We start from the raw sequence: 19,803 nt of genomic DNA, 5'->3' as shown, positions 1-19,803 counted from the left end.
AGGGATGGCTAGAGGACAAATGTAAGGATGTAGAGGCTTATCTCACTAGGGGTAAGATAGATACTGCCTACAGGAAAATTAAAGAGACCTTTGGAGATAAGAGAATCACTTGTATGAACATCAAGAGCTCAGATGGCAACCCAGTTCTAAGCAAAGAAGGGAAGGCAGAAAGGTGGAAGGAGTATATAGAAGGTTTATACACGGGCGATGTACTTGAGGACAATATTATGGAAATGGAAGAGGATGTAGATAAAGACGAAATGGGAGATACGATACTGCGTGAAGAGTTTGACAGAGCACTGAAAGACCTGAGTCGAAACAAGGCCCCCGGAGTAGACAACATTCCATTGGAACTACTGACGGCCTTGGGAGAGCCAGTCCTGACAAAACTCTACCATCTGGTGAGCAAGATGTACGAGACAGGCGAAATACCCTCAGACTTCAAGAAGAATATAATAATTTCAATCCCAAAGAAAGCAGGTGTTGACAGATGTGAAAATTACCGAACTATCAGTTTAATAAACCACAGCTGCAAAATACTAACACGAATTCTTTACAGACGAATGGAAAAACTAGTAGAAGCCGACCTCGGGGAAGATCAGTTTGGATTCCGTAGAAATGTTGGAACACGTGAGGCAAATACTAACCTTACGACTTATCTTAGAAGAAAGATTAAGAAAAGGCAAACCTATGTTTCTAGCATTTGTAGACTTAGGGAAAGCTTTTCACAATGTTGACTGGAATACTCTCTTTCAAATTCTGAAGGCGGCAGGGGTAAAATACAGGGAGCGAAAGGCTATTTACAATTTGTACAGAAATCAGATGGCAGTCATAAAAGTCGAGGGACATGAAAGGAAAGCAGTGGTTGGAAAGGGAGTGAGACAGGGTTGTAGTCTCTCCCCGATGTTATTCAATCTGTATATTGAGCAAGCAGTGAAGGAAACAAAAGGAAAGTTCGGAGTAGGTATTAAAGTCCACGGAGAAGAAATAAAAACTTTTCGGTTCGCCGATGACATCGTAATTCTGTCAGAGACAGCAAATGACTTGGAAGAGCAGTTGAACGGAATGGGTAGTGTCTTGAAATGAGGACTTAAGATGAACACCAAAAAAAGCAAAACGAGGATAATGGAATGTAGTCGAATTAAATCGGGTGCTGCTGAGGGAATTAGACTAGGAAATGAGACAAAGTAGTAAAGGGGTTTTGATATTTGGGAAGCAAAATAACTGATGATGGTCGAAGTAGAGAGGATATAAAATGTAGACTGGCAATGGCAAGGAAAGCGTTTCTGAAGAAGAGAAATTTGTTAACATCGAGTATAGATTTAAGTGTCAGGAAGTCATTTCTGAAAGTATTTGTATGGAGTGTAGCCATGTATGGAAGTGAAACATGGATGATAAATAGTTTGGACAAGAAGAGAATAGAAGCTTTCGAAATGTGGTGCTTCAGAAGAATGCTGAAGATTAGATGGGTAGATCACATAACTAATGAGGAAGTATTGAATAGGATTGGGGAGAAGAGAAGTTTGTGGCACAACTTGACCAGAAGAAGGGATCGGTTGGTAGGACATGTTCTGAGGCATCAAGGGATCACCAATTTAGTATTGGAGGACAGCGTGGAGGGTAAAAATCGTAGAGGGAGGCCAAGAGATGACTACATTAAGCAGATTCAGAAGGATGTAGGTTGCAGTAGGTACTGGGAGATGAAGAAGCTTGCACAAGAGAGAGTAGCATGGAGAGCTGCATCAAACCCGTCTCAGGACTGAAGACCACCACCACCACCACAACAACAACATGTCCACACACTACATTCGTAGTGTCCCACCCCAACACACTCATTACTCGTGGAAGACATCCTTTCCAAGTCCCGTAAGAGTTCGGGGAATGTGTGTACATCCGCACAGGAGGAGGAGGTCATGGCAGGTGTTGTCAGAACGACACACTTATATGGATATGGTGTCTGTACTTTCGGGCGAGTAAGTAGGTTTAAATGAATGCAGGTTGCACTAGTAATGCAGAGACGAAGAGGCTTCAACAGGATAGACTGTCGTGGAGAGCTACACCAGACCATTCATTCGACTGAAGACCACAACAAGATGTTCAACATTATCATGTTTTGTGTTATTGGGTCAGAAGCAACGGAATCGAGAGGACCTGCGTAGTAATAATCAGCATGTAGCATACTATATCGTTATGTTCTGGGCTATGAGTCGATACACCGAAACCTTTCACGAGCCATCATGATCGTTGAGTGCTAATGTCGCCATCGACTCACGGGAACTGTGCAAGCTGGGTCCTAGATGCTCACACTTCGCCGGATGGCTGTCCACACGACGTGTCTGAGGAAAGTAATGAGACTGACAACAATGCGAGGAAAGTAATGAGAGAGACAACGCTGCGAACGACCTGGCAACGTTTTGTTGTCGTACATACGTAGAACGTTGTGATCATCCCTTGCACATGCTCAGTCCGAGTTTCAAGCTCCGTACAGTCATCACGTGACTTTTGAGAGCGCCATCACTGAAGTTGTGCTTTTGATGTGTGTTACGAACACGGAACAATGGAATTTAGAGCAACGTTATGCCGTCAAGTTTTGTGTTAAACTTGGGCAGTCCGCAAGTGTGATCTTTGAAAAGTTGAAAGAAGCCTACGAGGAACATTTTTTATCAAGAACACAAGTTTTTCTTTGGCAAAAATCATTTTTGATAGGCCGTGAAGATGTACCTCGCTCAGGGAGACCTTCAACTTCAAAAACCGACATAAAGTAGAACGTGTGCGTGATCTTGAGAGATCAGATCGACATTCATTTAACAATAAGGATGATGGGTGACAAGTTTAAAACTTTCGCCCCATACACCAAATTCTGATCTAAATTTTGCATATGCTAAAGGTTTACACCAAAATGGTGCTGAAGCAGGACGGCAATCGAAGAAACATGTGCGTTGACCATCTTAAGAGGATTGCCTATGACCACGAACGGTTCAGCTGTGTGGTCACAAGTGAGAGAATCCTGGATTTTTGATTAAGATCCTGAGACAAAGCAGCAAAGTAAGGAGTGGCACACCGAAACATCTCCTCGGTCGAAAAATGCTCGAATGAGCAGATTAGAAATCAAAACAGTGCTGATTTGCTTTTTTGACAGTAGCGGTATCGTGCAATCGAGCATAAAAAATTTGCTCCTCCAGAAAAAATTGCCGACCAGGGTTCTTACAAAGATATCCTTGAAAGGTTCGAGAAATGGGTGAATCGAGTGAGACCAGACATTGCAGAAAAGTGGATGCTGCATCATGAGAAACTCCATGTCAAACGGCCACTTCCATCATGGAATTTTTTCTTGTTCCACAGCCCCCCCACCCCTCGCTTCCTACCCCCCACCTCTCGCTTCCCACCCCCCCACCCCCTCCCTATTCACCTGACCTGAGTCCTTTGACATTTTTCTTTTACAGAAATTGAAATATGTCTTATGTCTTATGTCTTAAAAGGGCTTCATTTTGGGACTCTGGAGATCATTCAAGAGAATGTGACCGACATGTTAATGGCACTATCAGTAGAAACATTTTAGTGTTCGTACCAAAACTGGGAACGACGACTTCGCCGGTGTGTAGCTGGTGGTGGTGGTGGTGGTGGTGGTGGTGGTGGTGGCGGTGGTGGTGGTGGCGGTGGTGCTGGTGGTGGCGGTGGTGGTCGTTAGTGTTTAACGTCTCGTCGACAACGAGGTGATTAGAGACGGGGCGCAAGCTCGGGTTAGGGAAGGATTGGGAAGGAAATCGGCCGTGCCCTTTCAAAGGAACCATCCCGGCATTTGCCTGAAACGATGTTGGGAAATCACGGAAAACCTAAATCAGGATGGCCGGAGACGGCATTGAACCGTCGTCCTCCCGAATGCGAGTCCAGTGTGCTAACCACTGCGCCACCTCGCTCGGTGGTGTATAGCTGCCGAAAAGAACTAATATCTGAGGGGAGACAATACTGCTTGAAAAAAATAATAAAAAGTTTTGTAGAAAAAGTCAGTCATTACTTTTCTCACACACACCGCATGCGCCCAATACGATTGAAATCAGATGACCGGTAGGAGTTACTGGCACCTATATGCTTGTGGAGTGTTCCTCATGAAAAAGAGGCAGAATTTCGAAGCGTTGGTTTTGTGCGTTATTTACTGAAGAGATATTCGACTGCTGGATGACGTAGGATAACAAATCAGTGCTTTTGTTCAAACAGTAGGATCCCTATCAGGTAGGACTGAAAGAGGAGTTAGAGAAGATCCGACAAAGAGCGGCGTGTTTCGTCACGGGATCGTTTAGATGGCGAGAGAGCATTACAAAGATGCTAAACAAACTCCACTGGCAGACGTTACAGGAGAGACGTTGTGCATCATGGAGAGATTTACTATTGAAATTTCGGGACAGCACTTTTCAGGAGGAGTCAGATAATATATCACTTCCCTCCGCATACATCTCGCGTATTGACCACGAGGAGAAAATTCGAGAAATTAGAGCCAATACAAAGGCTTACCGACAATCATTCTTCCCACGCACTATTCTCGAGTGGAACAGGGTTGGAGGGATCAGATAGTGGTACCGAAAGTGCCTTCCGCCACACACCATTAGGTGGTTTGCGGAGTATGATGTAGATGTAGAAGTGAAATTGTGAACTCACGATGATGTCCATGTCAACAAACAGCCCGATACTAACCTGACTGAACACATCTGCGACACTATTACGGGCCAGCTCTGTGCCTAGAAATTACTGGCCCTTGTTTGACGGGATTTACTTGCCCCTGAATAGACACCTTGTGCCACATACTACTGGAAACAAACAAAGGACTTTTCGAATCCATGTCATGAGGAATCCCTGTTTATTGCATTCCAGTGGTGGATCAGTGCACTTTTAACCACGTGATAATTACGTTATGGTTTATCAGTGGAAGTGTATAAGACTGTGTTTTTGCCATGTGAGTGAGCTGAGAAGAACTATTTGTATGTGGGCGATGACTTTAATACCTTCTAGTGTAGTTGAGTTGGATGGTATGGTTCACCATCACCATCAGCAATAGTCGTCGTTGTTGTTATTGTTACATGCAGCATTCAATTGGCGAGCGATTTGCTGGATTGTGACCAGAGGGGGTGCAATCTCACCCTGATAAGGGGCCCCATGCTGCCGAGATGTTTGTAAATTTTACAGTCTCTGAAGTAACATTACATATCTTTTCAACATGTGAAATTTCATTTAGTTCCCTCCTCCTCTTCTTGGTGCTTCACTTTTTTTATGATGCTATTTTATTCGCCTGGGATCCACCTTTAAAAACACATACTATGGGCGTTTGAAAAGTCTGTGCAAAGTCCGAGAGATGGCACCACCGGCGCGTATCAGGCCATGTTTAGTTAGAAGCATCTTTGGAAAAAAAGCACACCAAGTTTCAGCCATACTAGTCTATTTCTTTGTGTTTGGCATTCGTGTGATGCAAGAAAGTCGAGTGATTGTCAAAAAAGGTATGAAAAAGGATTTCATGTGATGATTAAACATTACTTTATGAAAGGCAAAACGCCTTAGGAGACTAAACAGAAACTTGATAAAAATTACTGTGAGTCTACACCTTCGGTTAGAACAGTTTATAAGTGGTTTAAAAATTTTCGGAGTGGCCATATGGGCACAAGTGATTCTGGACGCCCTCTGGAGGTTACGACTCCAGAAATCATTGATAAAATCCATGATATGGTGATGGATGACAGAAGAGTTAAGGCGCGTGTGATTGCTAGTCATGTGGGCATCTAGAATGAACTGGTACATAATATTTTGCATTTGGACATGAGAAAGTTATCCGCAAACTGGCTTCCGCGATTGCTCACGGTTGACCAAAAACAAAATCGTGTGAAGTGTTGCAAGAATGGTTTGCAGCTGTTCAGGAAGAATGCGCAGGACTTTAAGCATCGTTTTGTCACTGTGGATGAAACATGGATACATTACTATACTCCTGAGACCAAACAACAATCTGAACAATGGGTTACCAAAGGAGAATCTGCACCAAAAAAGGCGAAGACTATTCCTTCGGCCGGAAAGGTTATGTCAACTGTCTTTTGGGATTCGCAAGGGATAATCCTCATCGACTATCTGGAAAAGCGTAAAACTATTACAGGTGAATATTACTCATCGTTACTGGACTGTTTGAAAACCGAGCTGCAAGAAAAATGCCGGCGACTGTACCGCAAAAAAGTCTTCCATCCTGACAATGCACCAGAACACACCTCAGCAGTTGTGGTCGCAAAATTAATGTAAATAGGATTCAAACTCGTTTCACATGCCCCCTATTCTCCAGACTTGGCTCCCTCGGACTACTATTTGTTCCCCAGTTTGAAGAAATGGCTGGCGGGACAAAGATTTTATTCAAACGAGGGGATGATTGCAATAACTAATAGCTATTTTGCAGAATTGGACAATTCCTATTATTCGGAAGGGATCAACAAATTAGAACAGCGTTGGACGTCTAAAAGGAGACTATGTCGAAAAATAAGAAAGGTTTACCCCATCATGTAAGTAGTTTTTATTTTTGCACGGACTTTTCATACGTCTCTCGTACGTGTACAGCAGTCTGCCGCCTCTCCATGCCGCTGGCGATACCAGCGCAAGGGGGTCTAACATAAACAATACGATCACAACACATGCACACCGTGTTTGATCTCAGTCGCATCTCTCGCAGTCGCCACGGTAACAAGTGGCTCCAGCTTCGCCACTGGAGGCGCGAGAGTTTCTGCAATTAGCGCTGCTATCGCGGGCACAGTCTTCTTCCGCATGTCACGTGTCCGACGGTTGCCGTGGCAATATTCTTCCGCCAGGCGGCTATAAAACACGCCGTCCGGCCCGCCACAGTCCACTCCCGCTCAGGCTGCGGAGAGGTACGCATCGCTGTTGTCGCTGTTGCTACTCGAGACGTCGGGACGCGGAAGGGGACGCAAAGGTGCTGCCTTGGCGGAGTTGCTGCTCACGCTAGCAGGAACATCCGGCAAGAAGAAGAAGACTGCAGCGCAGTGCTTTCGCTGCCAAAAGCTTGGCCATGTCACCAAGCACTGCAGCGGCGCAGTTCCGTGCTTGAAGTGTGCGCAAGCACAGGACACGCGCGACTGCAAGAAGCAGAAGGACACCCCCTGTACCTGCGTCAACTGCGGCGGCGCGCAGGCGGGGAACGGCCGTCCCTGCGCCCACTGGAGGAACTGGCGCGGACCGGAGAGGAAGATGCAGAAGCAATTTACCACCACACATGAAGAGGTGGACTCTTGTACAGAAGACGTCGTCCGCAGGCGTCTAGACGACGCTGTACAAGAAGCCACGTCCGCCTTCAAATCCACCATGGCGGAAGAGGGAAGAGAGGGCGGCCATGTTGGCGGAACTTTGTGAGGCTCGGCGTCAGGTTGCTGTGCTGACGCAGGAACTTCGCTCAGCCAAAGAAGACTCCGCCACCAAAGAAGACACCGCCACCCAGACGACTCCTGCACAAGAGGAGTTCGCAACGGTGGCCACGCAAACAGACGAGCCTGCCGAAGGGGAGGCGATACAGCAAGAGGACACTGAAGCGGGTGCCCAAGAGGAAGAATAATGGGAAGAAGCACCATTCCTCCCGCTTCCTGACATGTACAGCGCAAGTGCTGTACTGACGAAGATAGCTAGTTCGCTTCGCAGACGGTACATACCTCCACCACGATAATCCTTATCCTTTTGTCCCACCAAATCATCCTAAACCGCCATATCCAGATCATGAACTTTCCTATCCGGAAGGTCTTACTGGACTTTCCAGGGAGGATTACGAATTAATTAATTCCTACCCCGTCTCCACTACCTTGCAGATGCGAGGTCTAATCTGTTCTCTGATCTATGGAGAACAATTGAAAGTAGAATACGCCAAGTATGAAGCCAAAACCGAGGAACAGTCCTCAGTCACCAGCAAGAAGAAAAAGAAAAAGCGTCACATCGACAAGAACAAGAGATAGATTTCCGGCACTCCTTGCCAGCTCCAGATATAACCAACAGTCCAGAAAGAAGATTCAACAAGATTCCTAGGGGAGTAAAGGCCAACAGGCCACAAACTTCCACTCGAACTTCCTCACAGGGAGGAAAGTCAAAAAGGAGCCGCCAGCCAGCCGCCACAGCCAGTTCGCATCGGGAGCAGTTTCGGTCCAAATGCCGACCGCTATCGCCAGTCCCTCAATCGGAGCTCCCGTCGCCCCAATGCCGTTCTTCGGTTTGAGCCTTGTCCCAAGTGTTCCCTCTGGGTCTCGTCCGAGTTCGCTATGCTGGGTCCGACGTCGGCTGCACCCGTGGGCGTTCGCTGAACAACTAATCGTCGCTTCCGGATCAGACCGGCCGCGTCCGTGGCCCATCCGAGAGAGCCTATCTTCCCGCATCGTCCGCAGCACTCAGAGTAACTCCGTCCGGCTAAGGGCTTCCGTCTCGCCGGGCCCTGTCTCCTGAACCGTCCTCGAGCCCTGCTGCCCTTCGACACGGCCGCACAAACGTCACCCTTGTCAGGACTCTCCCATTCCTATGTTAGTGATGTCGGTAGATTGGAACCACGTAGTGTTGATTTCAAGCCCGAATGACTGTTCTGTTGTATTACATTATCGAGAATAAATAAAGTTCATTCATTCTTACTATATGAGGTGCGTCAACCGTCGTGGCACCGTGGGCCACGACACAAAACAGAGTTGTATTTCTGTGTATTTATTTTACACGTTACAGCAATCTTTGAGTTTCACGACTCTTGTAAGTGTAATCTGTCGTTCATTAGAATGCTGCTTTATGATTTATTCCTCTGGACAGTAATCGACTACAAAGCTGAAAAAGTGATACTGCCACATTTCATGGCGTAATGGCTGAAGAAAAAACGCAAGATACCATTCTTGGTTTTTACATCGATACACCAAAGGTTTACATTGTTTCACTATGTGATTTACTGACGAATTCTATAACGACCATGCATTGTTTCACCATATGATTTACTGACGAATCCCATAACAACCACGTTCAATAGCTGCTGTCTGCTAGTTTGCCCGACGAGTACTCTCCTTATGTTTTTGCTGGGTTAACCGGCAACCAGTATTGCCTATAGACCATACTGACATTACAAGACTGCGTTATAACACTGGTGCCACAAATGAAAATGATGACTAGTTTACTATTGCGTCAGTAACGCATTTTTCCAAAAAAACATAAATGAACTCAGGATGTTAATTATATATATTGTGCTATAATTTTTTCGTATTAAAAGTCCTTTTGTGTCTAGTGCAAAAGAAAGTCATGAATGACTCAGTAGGATACGTATTCCAAACTATTTTCTGAAATGCATTGTTATCATCGGTTAATTTTAGGAATCTGCTTGCGTGCCGGCTGCGTGCTGAATACTTACGCACAGTCCCGGCCCTGGGGTGTGCCTCGAACACGATGACGGAGGCCAGCTCCCGTTTCACCGAGTTGGACAAGTGCGACAGCGCCTTTATGTGCAGCAGCTCCTCGTAGATTATCTCCAGGTCCTCAGGTGTGCGCTCGTGACTCCTGGACCACAACATGAAGACAGTGTCAGTGAAATATCGTCTTCCTCATTACAGTGATACAAACAACAAACATTTTCTTAAACTAATACAAATGTACGTTGTATCGACATCAACAACAGGATACCCGCCACTCTCCCGATCCCTTCTCGCCTCCCTCCTGCCACCCTAACTGAAGCACAGCAGACTGATCCCATATGTCAGTCAATCAATTCGTGTACGTAATCGGAACAAATGTTAAGTGGGCAGCTGAGATAAATTGCGAGTGGTGGGGAAGCTAGTGGGGAAACAGGATGCGGTCAAGTTGTGGTTCATGTCGGCACCGGTAACACTTGTCGCTTAGGTCGGAGGCCGTCCTCCGTTCGTACAGAGGGCTGGCGGAAGTGGCGAAGACTGCTGGCCTTGCTCACAATTTGCAACATCGTACGCAGACTGGTAGAGGTCCTTTCGTCTGGAACCGACTGGAGGGTCTAAACCAGGGGCTCCATCGATTCTGTAACAGCGCCGGATGCGAATTTCTGGACATGTTTTATGGGGTGGATAATTGTAGGACTCCCCTTAATAGATGAGGTGTGCTCTACACAAAGGAAGCAGCTACTCTGGTGGCAAAGTAGTTCTCGAGTGTATATGGTCTTTTTTAGGCTAGGTTATAGTTTGAGGTCCTGAGCGTTCGCCAGTTGATAGAGAGCGAAATCAGGTCGTGTACAAAGTCAAGATTTTAACCGTAAACTACGATTTACTGCCGACAAAGTCTCTGAATTCAACGTCCTCCAGAAAATCTGTCGCGCTCAAACTACACTCGGAAACTAGAGGCGGATGAAATCGTTTATCTAGGACGTCGAAACGAAGTCTGACTGCGAAATTATGCAGGCTCGAGTACCAGAGCAGGTGAACTCAATCGTTGGAAGTTTTTACCGGCTACTCTATTCTGCCGTAGCAGTAGAGTCACTCAAAGAAATCCTACTCTCAGTGGCGCGGAAGTACCCATACCATGCAATATGTGTAAGAGGCGATTTTAATCTACTGAAAATAGACTGAGATGTCTATGGATTTATTGCAGGTGGTATGGACGGTCCTATAAAGTAGTTCTGAACAAATTTTCCGAAAGACAGTTTCCAGCTGATAGTTCAAAAACCCACATGTAATGGAAATACTCGTATTTTAGGTCTTTTCGCTACAAACAGGCCTGGCTTTATGGACAGTCTCATTAAAGAGACCGGGATTAGTGATCATGATACCATAGTTATGATGGTCACTGAAGTTCATAAATCCATCAACAGAGCTAGGACAGTTTTGCTGAAGAGAGCAGATAAGTAGCTGTTCGCATCCTACTTCGACAATAAATGGCCGTCATTTAGTTCCAGTATGATGGACGTAGAGGAATTATGGACGAAGTTTAACTTTAAAGCGCATCCTGGAAATCTATGTGCCGCGTTGAGTATATTAAAGACGGAAAAGAACAACCGTAGGTCAACAGAAAAATTCGGAAAGTTCTGACGAAACAGGGATTGTTGCATTCTCGGTTAAAAGCACGACAGGCAGAAGTTGGTGGAAAATTGTGTGTATATAAAACGATCGAAGCGCGAACCTCCACCGTCACACGTTAGCGAAAGGTCTTTCTGAGAAGTCGAGAAAAGTCTTATCCTAAGTGAAATCACTTGTTGTTGTTGTTGTTGTTGTCTTCAGTCCTGAGACTGGTTTGATGCAGCTCTCCATGCTACTCTATCCTGTGCAAGCCGCTTCATCTCCCAGTACCTACTGCAACCTACATCCTTCTGAACCTGCTTAGTGTATTCATCTCTTGGTCTCCCTCGACGATTTTTACCCTCCACGCTGCCCTCCAATGCTAAGTTTGTGATCCCTTGATGCCTCAAAACATGTCCTACCAACCGATCCCTTCTTCTAGTCAAGTTGTGCCACAAACTTCACTTCACCCCAATCCTATTCAATACCTCCTCATTAGTTACGTGATCTACCCATCTAATCTTCAGCATTCTTCTGTAGCACCACATTTCGAAAGCTTCTATTCTCTTCTTGTCCAAACTAGTTATCGTCCATGTTTCACTTCCATACATGGCTACACTCCAAACAAATACTTTCAGAAACGACTTCCTGATACATAAATCTATATTCGACGTTAACAAATTTCTCTTTTTCAGAAACGCTTTCCTTGCCATTGCCAGTCTACATTTTATGCCCTCTCTACTTCGACCATCATCAGTTATTTTACTTCCTAAATAGCAAAACTCCTTTACTACTTTAAGTGTCTCATTTCCTAATCTAATTCCCTCAGCATCACCCAATTTAATTTGACTACATTCCATTATCCTAGTTTTGCTTTTGTTGATGTTCATCTTATATCCTCTTTTCAAGACACTGTCCATTCCGTTCAACTGCTCGTCCAAGTCCTTTGCCGTCTCTGACAGAATTACAATGTCATCGGCGAACCTCAAAGTTTTTACTTCTTCTCCATGAATTTTAATACCTACTCCAAATTTTTCTTTTGTTTCCTTTACTGCTTGCTCAATATATAGATTGAATAACATCGGGGAGAGGCTACAACCCTGTCTCACTCCTTTCCCAACCACTGCTTCCCTTTCATGCCCCCCGACTCTTATAACTGCCATCTGGTTTCTGTACAAATTGTAAATAGCCTTTCACTCCCTGTTGGGTGTGGGATTGAAGGGACCAGACTGCTAAGGTCATCGGTCCCTTGTTCCACGATAAAATCACACGAAATAAAAACTGTCAGTCGTTAAAAACGGAGAACTGAGACAAGGGACGACACAATACAAGAAAGACAGACAAAGACCAGACAAACGCAACTAAAATCACACCGAGTGTGAAGGTGGTTGGCCGACCATGAAAATAAGGAAAAGCCAACCACCAAATGACATTAAAACCCACAGTTTAAAACCACAGGCCAAAGGCCCAAGTCAGTACAGGAAATAAAAGGACAAACACTCAAATCATACGATAAAAACCCCCTGCCCGAATAAAACTCAACACGAGGTCCGCCATAGCAACGTCATCACATAAAAGGGCAGGGAGGGTATCAGGCAGCGCAAACGTCTGCCTGAGTCCTGTTAAAAGCGGGCAGTCCACCAAAATGTGGACCACCGTCAGAGCTGCCCCGCAGCGACATAGCGGTGGGTCCTCTCGGCGCAACAAATGGCCGTGCGTCAGCCACGTGTGGCCAACGCGCAGCCGGCAGAGGACGACAGAGTCCTTCCGAGAGGCCCGCATGGAGGAGCGCCACACACCGGTCGTCTCCTTCACCGCCCGAAGTTTGTTGGGCGTGGGCAGGGTGCGCCACTCGTCACCCCAGGCACCAAGCACTTTCAGGCGCAAAAGCGACAGGAGATCACACTCCATAAGGCCGAGTTCCAGAGCCGGTGAACTCACTGCCTGTTTAGCCAGCGTGTCAACCCGCTCATTGCCCGGGATGCCGACATGACCTGGGGTCCAAACAAAGACCACGGAGCGGCCGCAACGGGCAAGAGCATGGAGCGACTTGTGGATGGCCATCACCAGACGGGAACGAGGAAAGCACTGGTCAAGAGCTCGTAAACCACTCAGGGAGTCACTACAGATGACAAAGGACTCACCTGAGCGGGAGCGGATATACTCTAGGGCGCGATAGATGGCAACCAACTCGGCAGTGTATACACTGTTCCCGGGTGCCAGCGACCGTTGCTCACAATGATCCTCTAGAGTAAGAGCGTAACCAGTGCGACCAGAGACCATCGAACCGTCGGTATAAGCCACGACAGATCCGGGAAACTCGGCAAGGAGAGAAACAAAGCGGCGGCGGAGGGCCGGAGGAGGGACCGAGTCTTTCGGACCCTGTGCCAAATCCAGCCGAATGCATGGTCGGCGCACACACCATGGGGGCAGACGGAGATTGGCCCGGAAAACAGGCGGGAGAGGAAAAAACTCAATCCCACACAGTAGAGCCCGGATGCGAACCGCGATCGTACACCCTGACCGGGGCCGCCTGTCTGGAAGATGGACGATCGAGTGCGGGAACAGGAGACGGTAGTTGGGATGCCCTGGCAAGCTACAAACGTGGGCAGCATAAGCGGCCAGAAGTCGGTCGCGCCGGATCCGCAATGGAGGAACACCAGCCTCCACAAGTAAGCTGCCAACAGGGCTTGTCCGAAATGGTCCTGTGGCGAGTCGGATCCCGCAGTGATGGATGGGATCCAGCAATTGCAACGCTGATGGCGATGCCGAACCATAAGCCACACACCCATAATCAAGGCGGGACTGGATCAGCGCTTGATACAGCCGGAGAAGGGTGGACCGATCGGCACCCCATCCGGTGTGGCTAAGGCAACGGAGAGCGTTTAAATGCCGCCAGCATGTTTGTTTAAGCTGCCTAATATGAGGCAGCCAAGTCAACCGGGCATCAAATACCAGTCCCAAGAACCGATGCGTCTCTACCACAGCAAGAGGTTCACCGTCAAGGTAAAGGCGTGGCTCAGGGTGAACCGTGCGACGCCGGCAGAAATGCATAACGCAGGTCTTAGCGGCTGAAAACTGGAAGCCGTGCGCTACAGCCCACGACTGCGCCTTGCGGATAGCGCCCTGCAGCTGGCGCTCAGCAACTGCAATGCCAGCGGAGCTGTAGTAGAGGCAGAAGTCGTTTGCATACAACGAAGCTGCGACGGACGATCCCACCGCCTCAGCGAGCCCATTGATCGCAATTAAAAACAGGGAGACACTGAGGACAGACCCCTGTGGGACCCCGTTCTCCTGGACCCGGGAGGAACTACGGGACGCAGCAACTTGCACGCGGAAGGAACGAGACGACAGAAAATTCTGAATAAAAATCGGGAGCGGGCCCCTAAGACCCCACCCATGAAGTGTGGCCAGGATGTGATATCGCCAAGTCATATCGTACGCCTTCCGCATGTCGAAGAAGACGGCAACCAGATGTTGGCGGCGTGCAAAGGCTGTACGGACGGCAGACTCTAGGGAGACCAGATTATCGACGGCAGAGCGGCCTTTACGGAACCCACCCTGAGACGGAGCCAGAAGGCCTCGAGACTCGAGGAGCCAACTCAACCTCCGGCTCACCATACGTTCTAGCAACTTGCAAAGAACGTTGGTGAGGCTTATGGGGCGGTAGCTGTCCACCTCCAGCGGGTTCTTGCCAGGTTTCAACACGAGGAGGACGATGCTTTCTCGCCATTGAGACGGGAACACACCCTCAACCCAGATGCGGTTGAAAACATCTAGGAGGCGTCGCTGGCAATTCACAGAGAGGTGTTTCAGCATCTGGCTGTGGATGCGGTCTGGCCCAGGAGCCGTATCAGGGCAAGCAGATAGTGCACTCTGAAATTCCCAGTCGCTGAAAGGAGCATTGTACGACTCCGCGTGGCGCGTGTGAAAGGAAAGCCTCCAACTTTCCAACCGCTCTTTCCGGGAGCGGAAGGCCAGTGGGTAATTCGTAGATGCGGAACACTGAGCAAAATGCGCTGCTAACCGGTCCGCAATCGTGTCGGAGTCAGGACACACTACTCCATTCAGCGAAAGCCCAGGGACAGAGACAGGCGGCCGATAGCCATGGAATCGCCTAATCTTAGCCCAATCCTGCGATGCAGAGGTACGGACGCCAATGGTGGAAACATACCGTTCCCAGCACTCCTGCTTCCGTTGGCGAATAAGGCGTCGGGCACGGGCACGGAGCTGTTTAAAAACGATGAGGTTCTCCAAGGACGGGTGCCGCTTATGGCGTTGAAGAGCCCGCCGGCGATCTCTAATCGCCTCTGCGATCTCGGGCGCCCACCAAGGCACAGTCCTCCGCCGAGGGGACCCGGATGAACAGGGAATCGCAGATGCCGCCGCAGAAACGATGCCGATGGTGACCGACTGAACCACCGCATCAATGGTGTCATGGGAAGGAGGTGCAATAGTGGCGAGAGAGGAGAACAAGCCCCAATCAGCCTTATGCAGAGCCCATCTGGAGGGGCGTTCAGAAGAGTGACGCTGTGGTAGTGACAGAAAGATGGGGAAATGTCACTACCACATAAGTCGTCATGGACACTCCAGTGGATGGATGGTGAAAGTCCGGGGCTGCAGATAGAAAGGTCGATGGCCGAAAATGTGCCATGGACTATGCTGAAATGTGTCGGCTCTCCCGTGTTTAAGAGGCAGAGGTCAAGCTGCGAGAGAAGAGTCTCGACGTCTCTACCCCGGCCAGTAATCGCGGCGCTACCCCACAGGGGGTTATGGTCGTTAAGGTCGCCCAGTAACACAAAAGGAGGAGGCAGTTGTGCTATCAATGCAGCCAACACATGACGCGAGACATCACCATCTGGCGGAAGATACAAACTGCAGACAGTAATAGGCTGAGGCGTCCACATCCTTACAGCGACAGCCTCTAAAGGTGTGTGAAGAGGTACACATTCGCTGTAGACAGAGTTAAGGATGTAGACGCAGACTCCACCAGATACCCTCACATAAGCTGCCCGGTTCTTGTAATAACCCCGATACCCACGTAGGGCAGGGGTCCGCATTGCCGGAAACCAAGTTTCCTGTAGGGCAATGCAGAGGAAAGGGTGACTGCTGATGAGTTGGCGAAGCTCAGCAAGGTGGTGGAAAAAAGCGCTGCAGTTCCACTGGAGTATCGCTTTGTCCATGTCCGAAAAAGGCGTGAAGGGGCCGAGGAGGCAGATCACGCCACTGGGTCACCTGCTGCCACCGATGGAGGACCAGTACAATCTGCTTCCATGGTGTCTGAGGGTCCGGCGAGATCCAGGTCCTCAGCGGACGCCCGGATCTCCACCTTATCCTCGGACGCAGAGCCTGTAGGGAGCAGTGGGGTGGATGCCACCGCGTGGTCCTTGGCCTTAGAGGTCTTCTTCTTCTTCGTCTTGTCTCTCTGGTCCTTGGGTTTCATTGGCTGGGAGGGCTCCAGCGAGTCAGTTTCCAGGACGGAGGAGGAGCGGGAAGCCCTGCGACCAGCCGCTGGTCTGCTTTTCTTCCATTGGCTGACGTCACCCTTCCCAGAGGCGGAAACCTGGGAAGGAAGGGACCCAAGGGACCCTTTCCGTGCTATTCGAGCCGGGGAAGTTTGAGGCTTCCCCAGCTTAGAAGTGGGGACTGATGTTCCCGATGGTTGGGGGGTTGCTGCTCCTGAGGCAGGTAGTGCAGGAGCAGCAGGGAGTGAAGTGCCCCCCACCATCAAGGGGGCAGGTGTAGCATTCCGGCTCTGAGAGGTGGCAGTCTGAGGGAGAGCTAATGGGGCCGTAACAGTAGTAGCCGCGGCGTAAGAGGCAGTCATTCGAACAGGATGGAGGCGTTCGAACTTCTGCCTGGCCTCTATGTCAGGCGGTCCAGGGTCTTATACTCCATGATTTTACGCTCTTTCTGGAAGATCCTGCAGTCCGGCGAGCAAGGCGAGTGGTGCTCTCCGCAGTTTACACATATGGGAGGCGGAGCACATGGAGTATTGGGATGTGATGGGCGTCCACAATCTCGACATGTGAGGCTGGAAGTACAGCGGGAAGACATATGCCCGAACTTCCAGCACTTAAAGCACCGCTTCGGGGGAGGGATATATGGCTTGACGTCACAACGATAGACCATCACCTTGACATTCTCAGGTAAAGTATCACCCTCGAAGGCCAAGATGAAGGCACCGGTGGCAACCTGCTTATCCCTTGGACCACGATGTACGCGCCGGATGAAGTGAACACCTCGCCGCTCTAAATTGGCGCGAAGCTCGTCATCGGACTGCAATAGAAGGTCCCGATGGAATATTATGCCCTGGACCATATAAAGACTCTTATGGGGCGTGATTGTAACCGGAACATCCCCCAGCTTGTTACAATCGAGTAACCGGCGGGACTGGGCGGAGGACGCCGATTTGATCAAAACCGAGCCCGAGCGCATTTTGGACAAGCCCTCCACCTCCCCGAACTTGTCCTCTAAGTGCTCGACGAAGAACTGAGGCTTCATGGATGTAAAGGATTCACCATCAGCTCTCGTACACACCAGGTAGCGGGGCGAGTATGGTTCGCTGGCATCCTTAGTCTTTCGTTCCTCCCATGGTGTAGCCAGGGAGGGGAACGATTTGGGGTCATATGTAGTTGCGTTGTATTGAGCCCTGGAACGCTTAGAGACTGCTGGGGGCTGGCCGCCAGCAAGAGATGATGTACCACGCTTCATTGCGGGTCATCCGCCCTGATGCCACCTACTCCGACCAAGGGCCCTCGCCACGGGCGCCACCCAGCCTCAGCAACGACCACCAGGCAGGATGGCCATTGCCGGGAGTCCCAATGCCCCAAGGAGATAGGCATCTACTCCTTGGCATACGTGGGGAGTTAACGGCGCTGGCATCAGCAGAGCGATCCCGGTGTAGTCAGGGGGCTACAACCAACAGGGTACATGGCGGCCCCACCACAACGGACTGGCTACCGTGCTGGATTTCAGGTGATGTAGTCCAATATCGCCATTGGCGCATAAAGCGACACAGCATAGCAGACTGCAATAAACTGCACCCAAGAACAAATCCACGCCCAAGAGATGGTAGGTGAGCGGGACTGCTAAGCGATGACGAAAAACCTGGCTAGAGATGGTAATGCATGATGGACACATCGCTCCTTGTAAGGCGCCCTTCCCCAATCGGATCGCTCTTCGGAAAATTTAGAAGGATGGAGGTCAAACCCGTTAGGGGACCATCTCACAAGGCCAAAACGTTTGAGACTCCTTTTAGTCGCCTCTTACGACAGGCAGGAATACCGTGGGCCTATTCTTACCCCCGAACCCACAGCGGGGTTCGCTCCCTGTATTTTACCCCTGCCACCTTCAGAATTTGAAAGAGAATATTCCAGTCAACATTGTCAAAAGCTTTCTCTAAGTCTACAAATGCTAGAAACGTAGGTTTGCCTTTTCTTAATCTTTCTTCTAAGATAAGTCGTAAGGTCAGTATTGCCTTCGTGTTCCAACATTTCTACGGAATCCAAACTGATCTTCCCCGAGGTCGGCTTCTACTAGTTTTTCCATTCGTCTATAAAGAATTCGCGTTAGTATTTTGCAGCTGTGACTTATTAACTGACAGTTCGGTAATTTTCACATCTGTCCGCACCTGCTTTCTTTGGGATTGGAATTATTATATTCTTCTTTAAGTCTGAGGGTATTTCGCCTGTCTCATACATCTTGCTCACCAGCTGGTAGAGTTTTGTCAGGACTGGCTCTCCCAAGGCCGTCAGTAGTTCTAATGGAATGTTGTCTACTCCGGGGGCCTTGTTTCGACTCATGTCTTTCAACGCTCTGTCAAACTCTTCACGCAGTATCGTATCTCCCATTTCGTCTTTATCTACATCCTCTTCCATTTCCATAATATTGTCCTCAAGTACATCGCCCGTGTATAAACCTTCTATATACTCCTTCCATCTTTCTGCCTTCCTTTCTTTGATTAGAACTGGGTTGCCATCTGAGCTCTTGATCTTCATACAGTGGTTCTCTTCTCTCCAAAGGTCTCTTTAATTTTCCTGTAGGCAGTATCTATCTTACCCCTAGTGAGATAAGCTTCTATATCCTTACATTTGTCCTCTAGCCATCCCTGCTTAGCCATTTTGCACTTGCTGTCGATCTCATTTTTGAGACGTTTGTATTCCTTTTTGCCTGCTTCATTTACTGCATTTTTATATTTTCTCCTTTCATCAATTAAATTCAATATTTCTTCTGTTACCCAAGGATTACTACTAGCCCTCGTCTTTTTACCTGCTTGTTCCTCTGCTGCCTTCACTACTTCATCCTTCATCCCTCAGTGCTACCCATTCTTCTTCTACTGTGTTTCTTTCCCCATTGCTATCAATTGTTCCCTTATGCTCTCCTTGAAACTCTGTATAACCTCTGGTTCTTTCAGCTTATCCAGATACCATGTCCTTAAATTCCCACGTTTTTGCAGTTTCTTCAGTTTTAATCTATAGGTCATAAACAATAGATTGTGGTCAGAGTCAACATCTGCCCCTGGAAATGTCCTACAATTTAAATCCTGATACCTAAATCTCTGTTTTACCATTATATAATCTATCTGATGCCTTTTAGTATCTCCAGGATTCTTCCATGTATACAACTGAAATCACTTAGGGAGTCGAAGACATTGTTCAGTCACTGGTTGACCAGTCTGGCGTGGCAATCAAAACAACAAAAGGTAAGTTGAAGTTTTGAATTTCATGTTTAAATGCTCGTTGAAGCAGGACGATCGTACAGACATACCATCGACTGACCGTCGAAGAGAGGACACAGAAAAAGA

At 48.4% G+C, this 19,803-nt stretch overlaps 1 protein-coding gene across 4 annotated transcripts in view; it reads right to left on the bottom strand.

Moving 5' to 3' along the window:
• Positions 1-19,803, bottom strand: part of LOC126354710 (rap guanine nucleotide exchange factor 4) — a 1,235,035-nt gene that overhangs the window by 120,213 nt on the left and 1,095,019 nt on the right. For all 4 annotated transcript variants that reach the window (XM_050004554.1, XM_050004556.1, XM_050004555.1 and 1 more), the window contains one exon: positions 9,392-9,537. In XM_050004554.1, the coding sequence (XP_049860511.1) occupies positions 9,392-9,537 (146 nt within the window). The remainder of the gene's footprint in view (positions 1-9,391; positions 9,538-19,803) is intronic.

The sequence above is a fragment of the Schistocerca gregaria genome, chromosome 3 (assembly GCF_023897955.1).
Source record: "Schistocerca gregaria isolate iqSchGreg1 chromosome 3, iqSchGreg1.2, whole genome shotgun sequence".
In the NCBI taxonomy this organism is placed as follows: Eukaryota; Metazoa; Arthropoda; class Insecta; order Orthoptera; family Acrididae; genus Schistocerca; species Schistocerca gregaria.
This window is presented reverse-complemented; position numbering and strand designations above follow the sequence as displayed.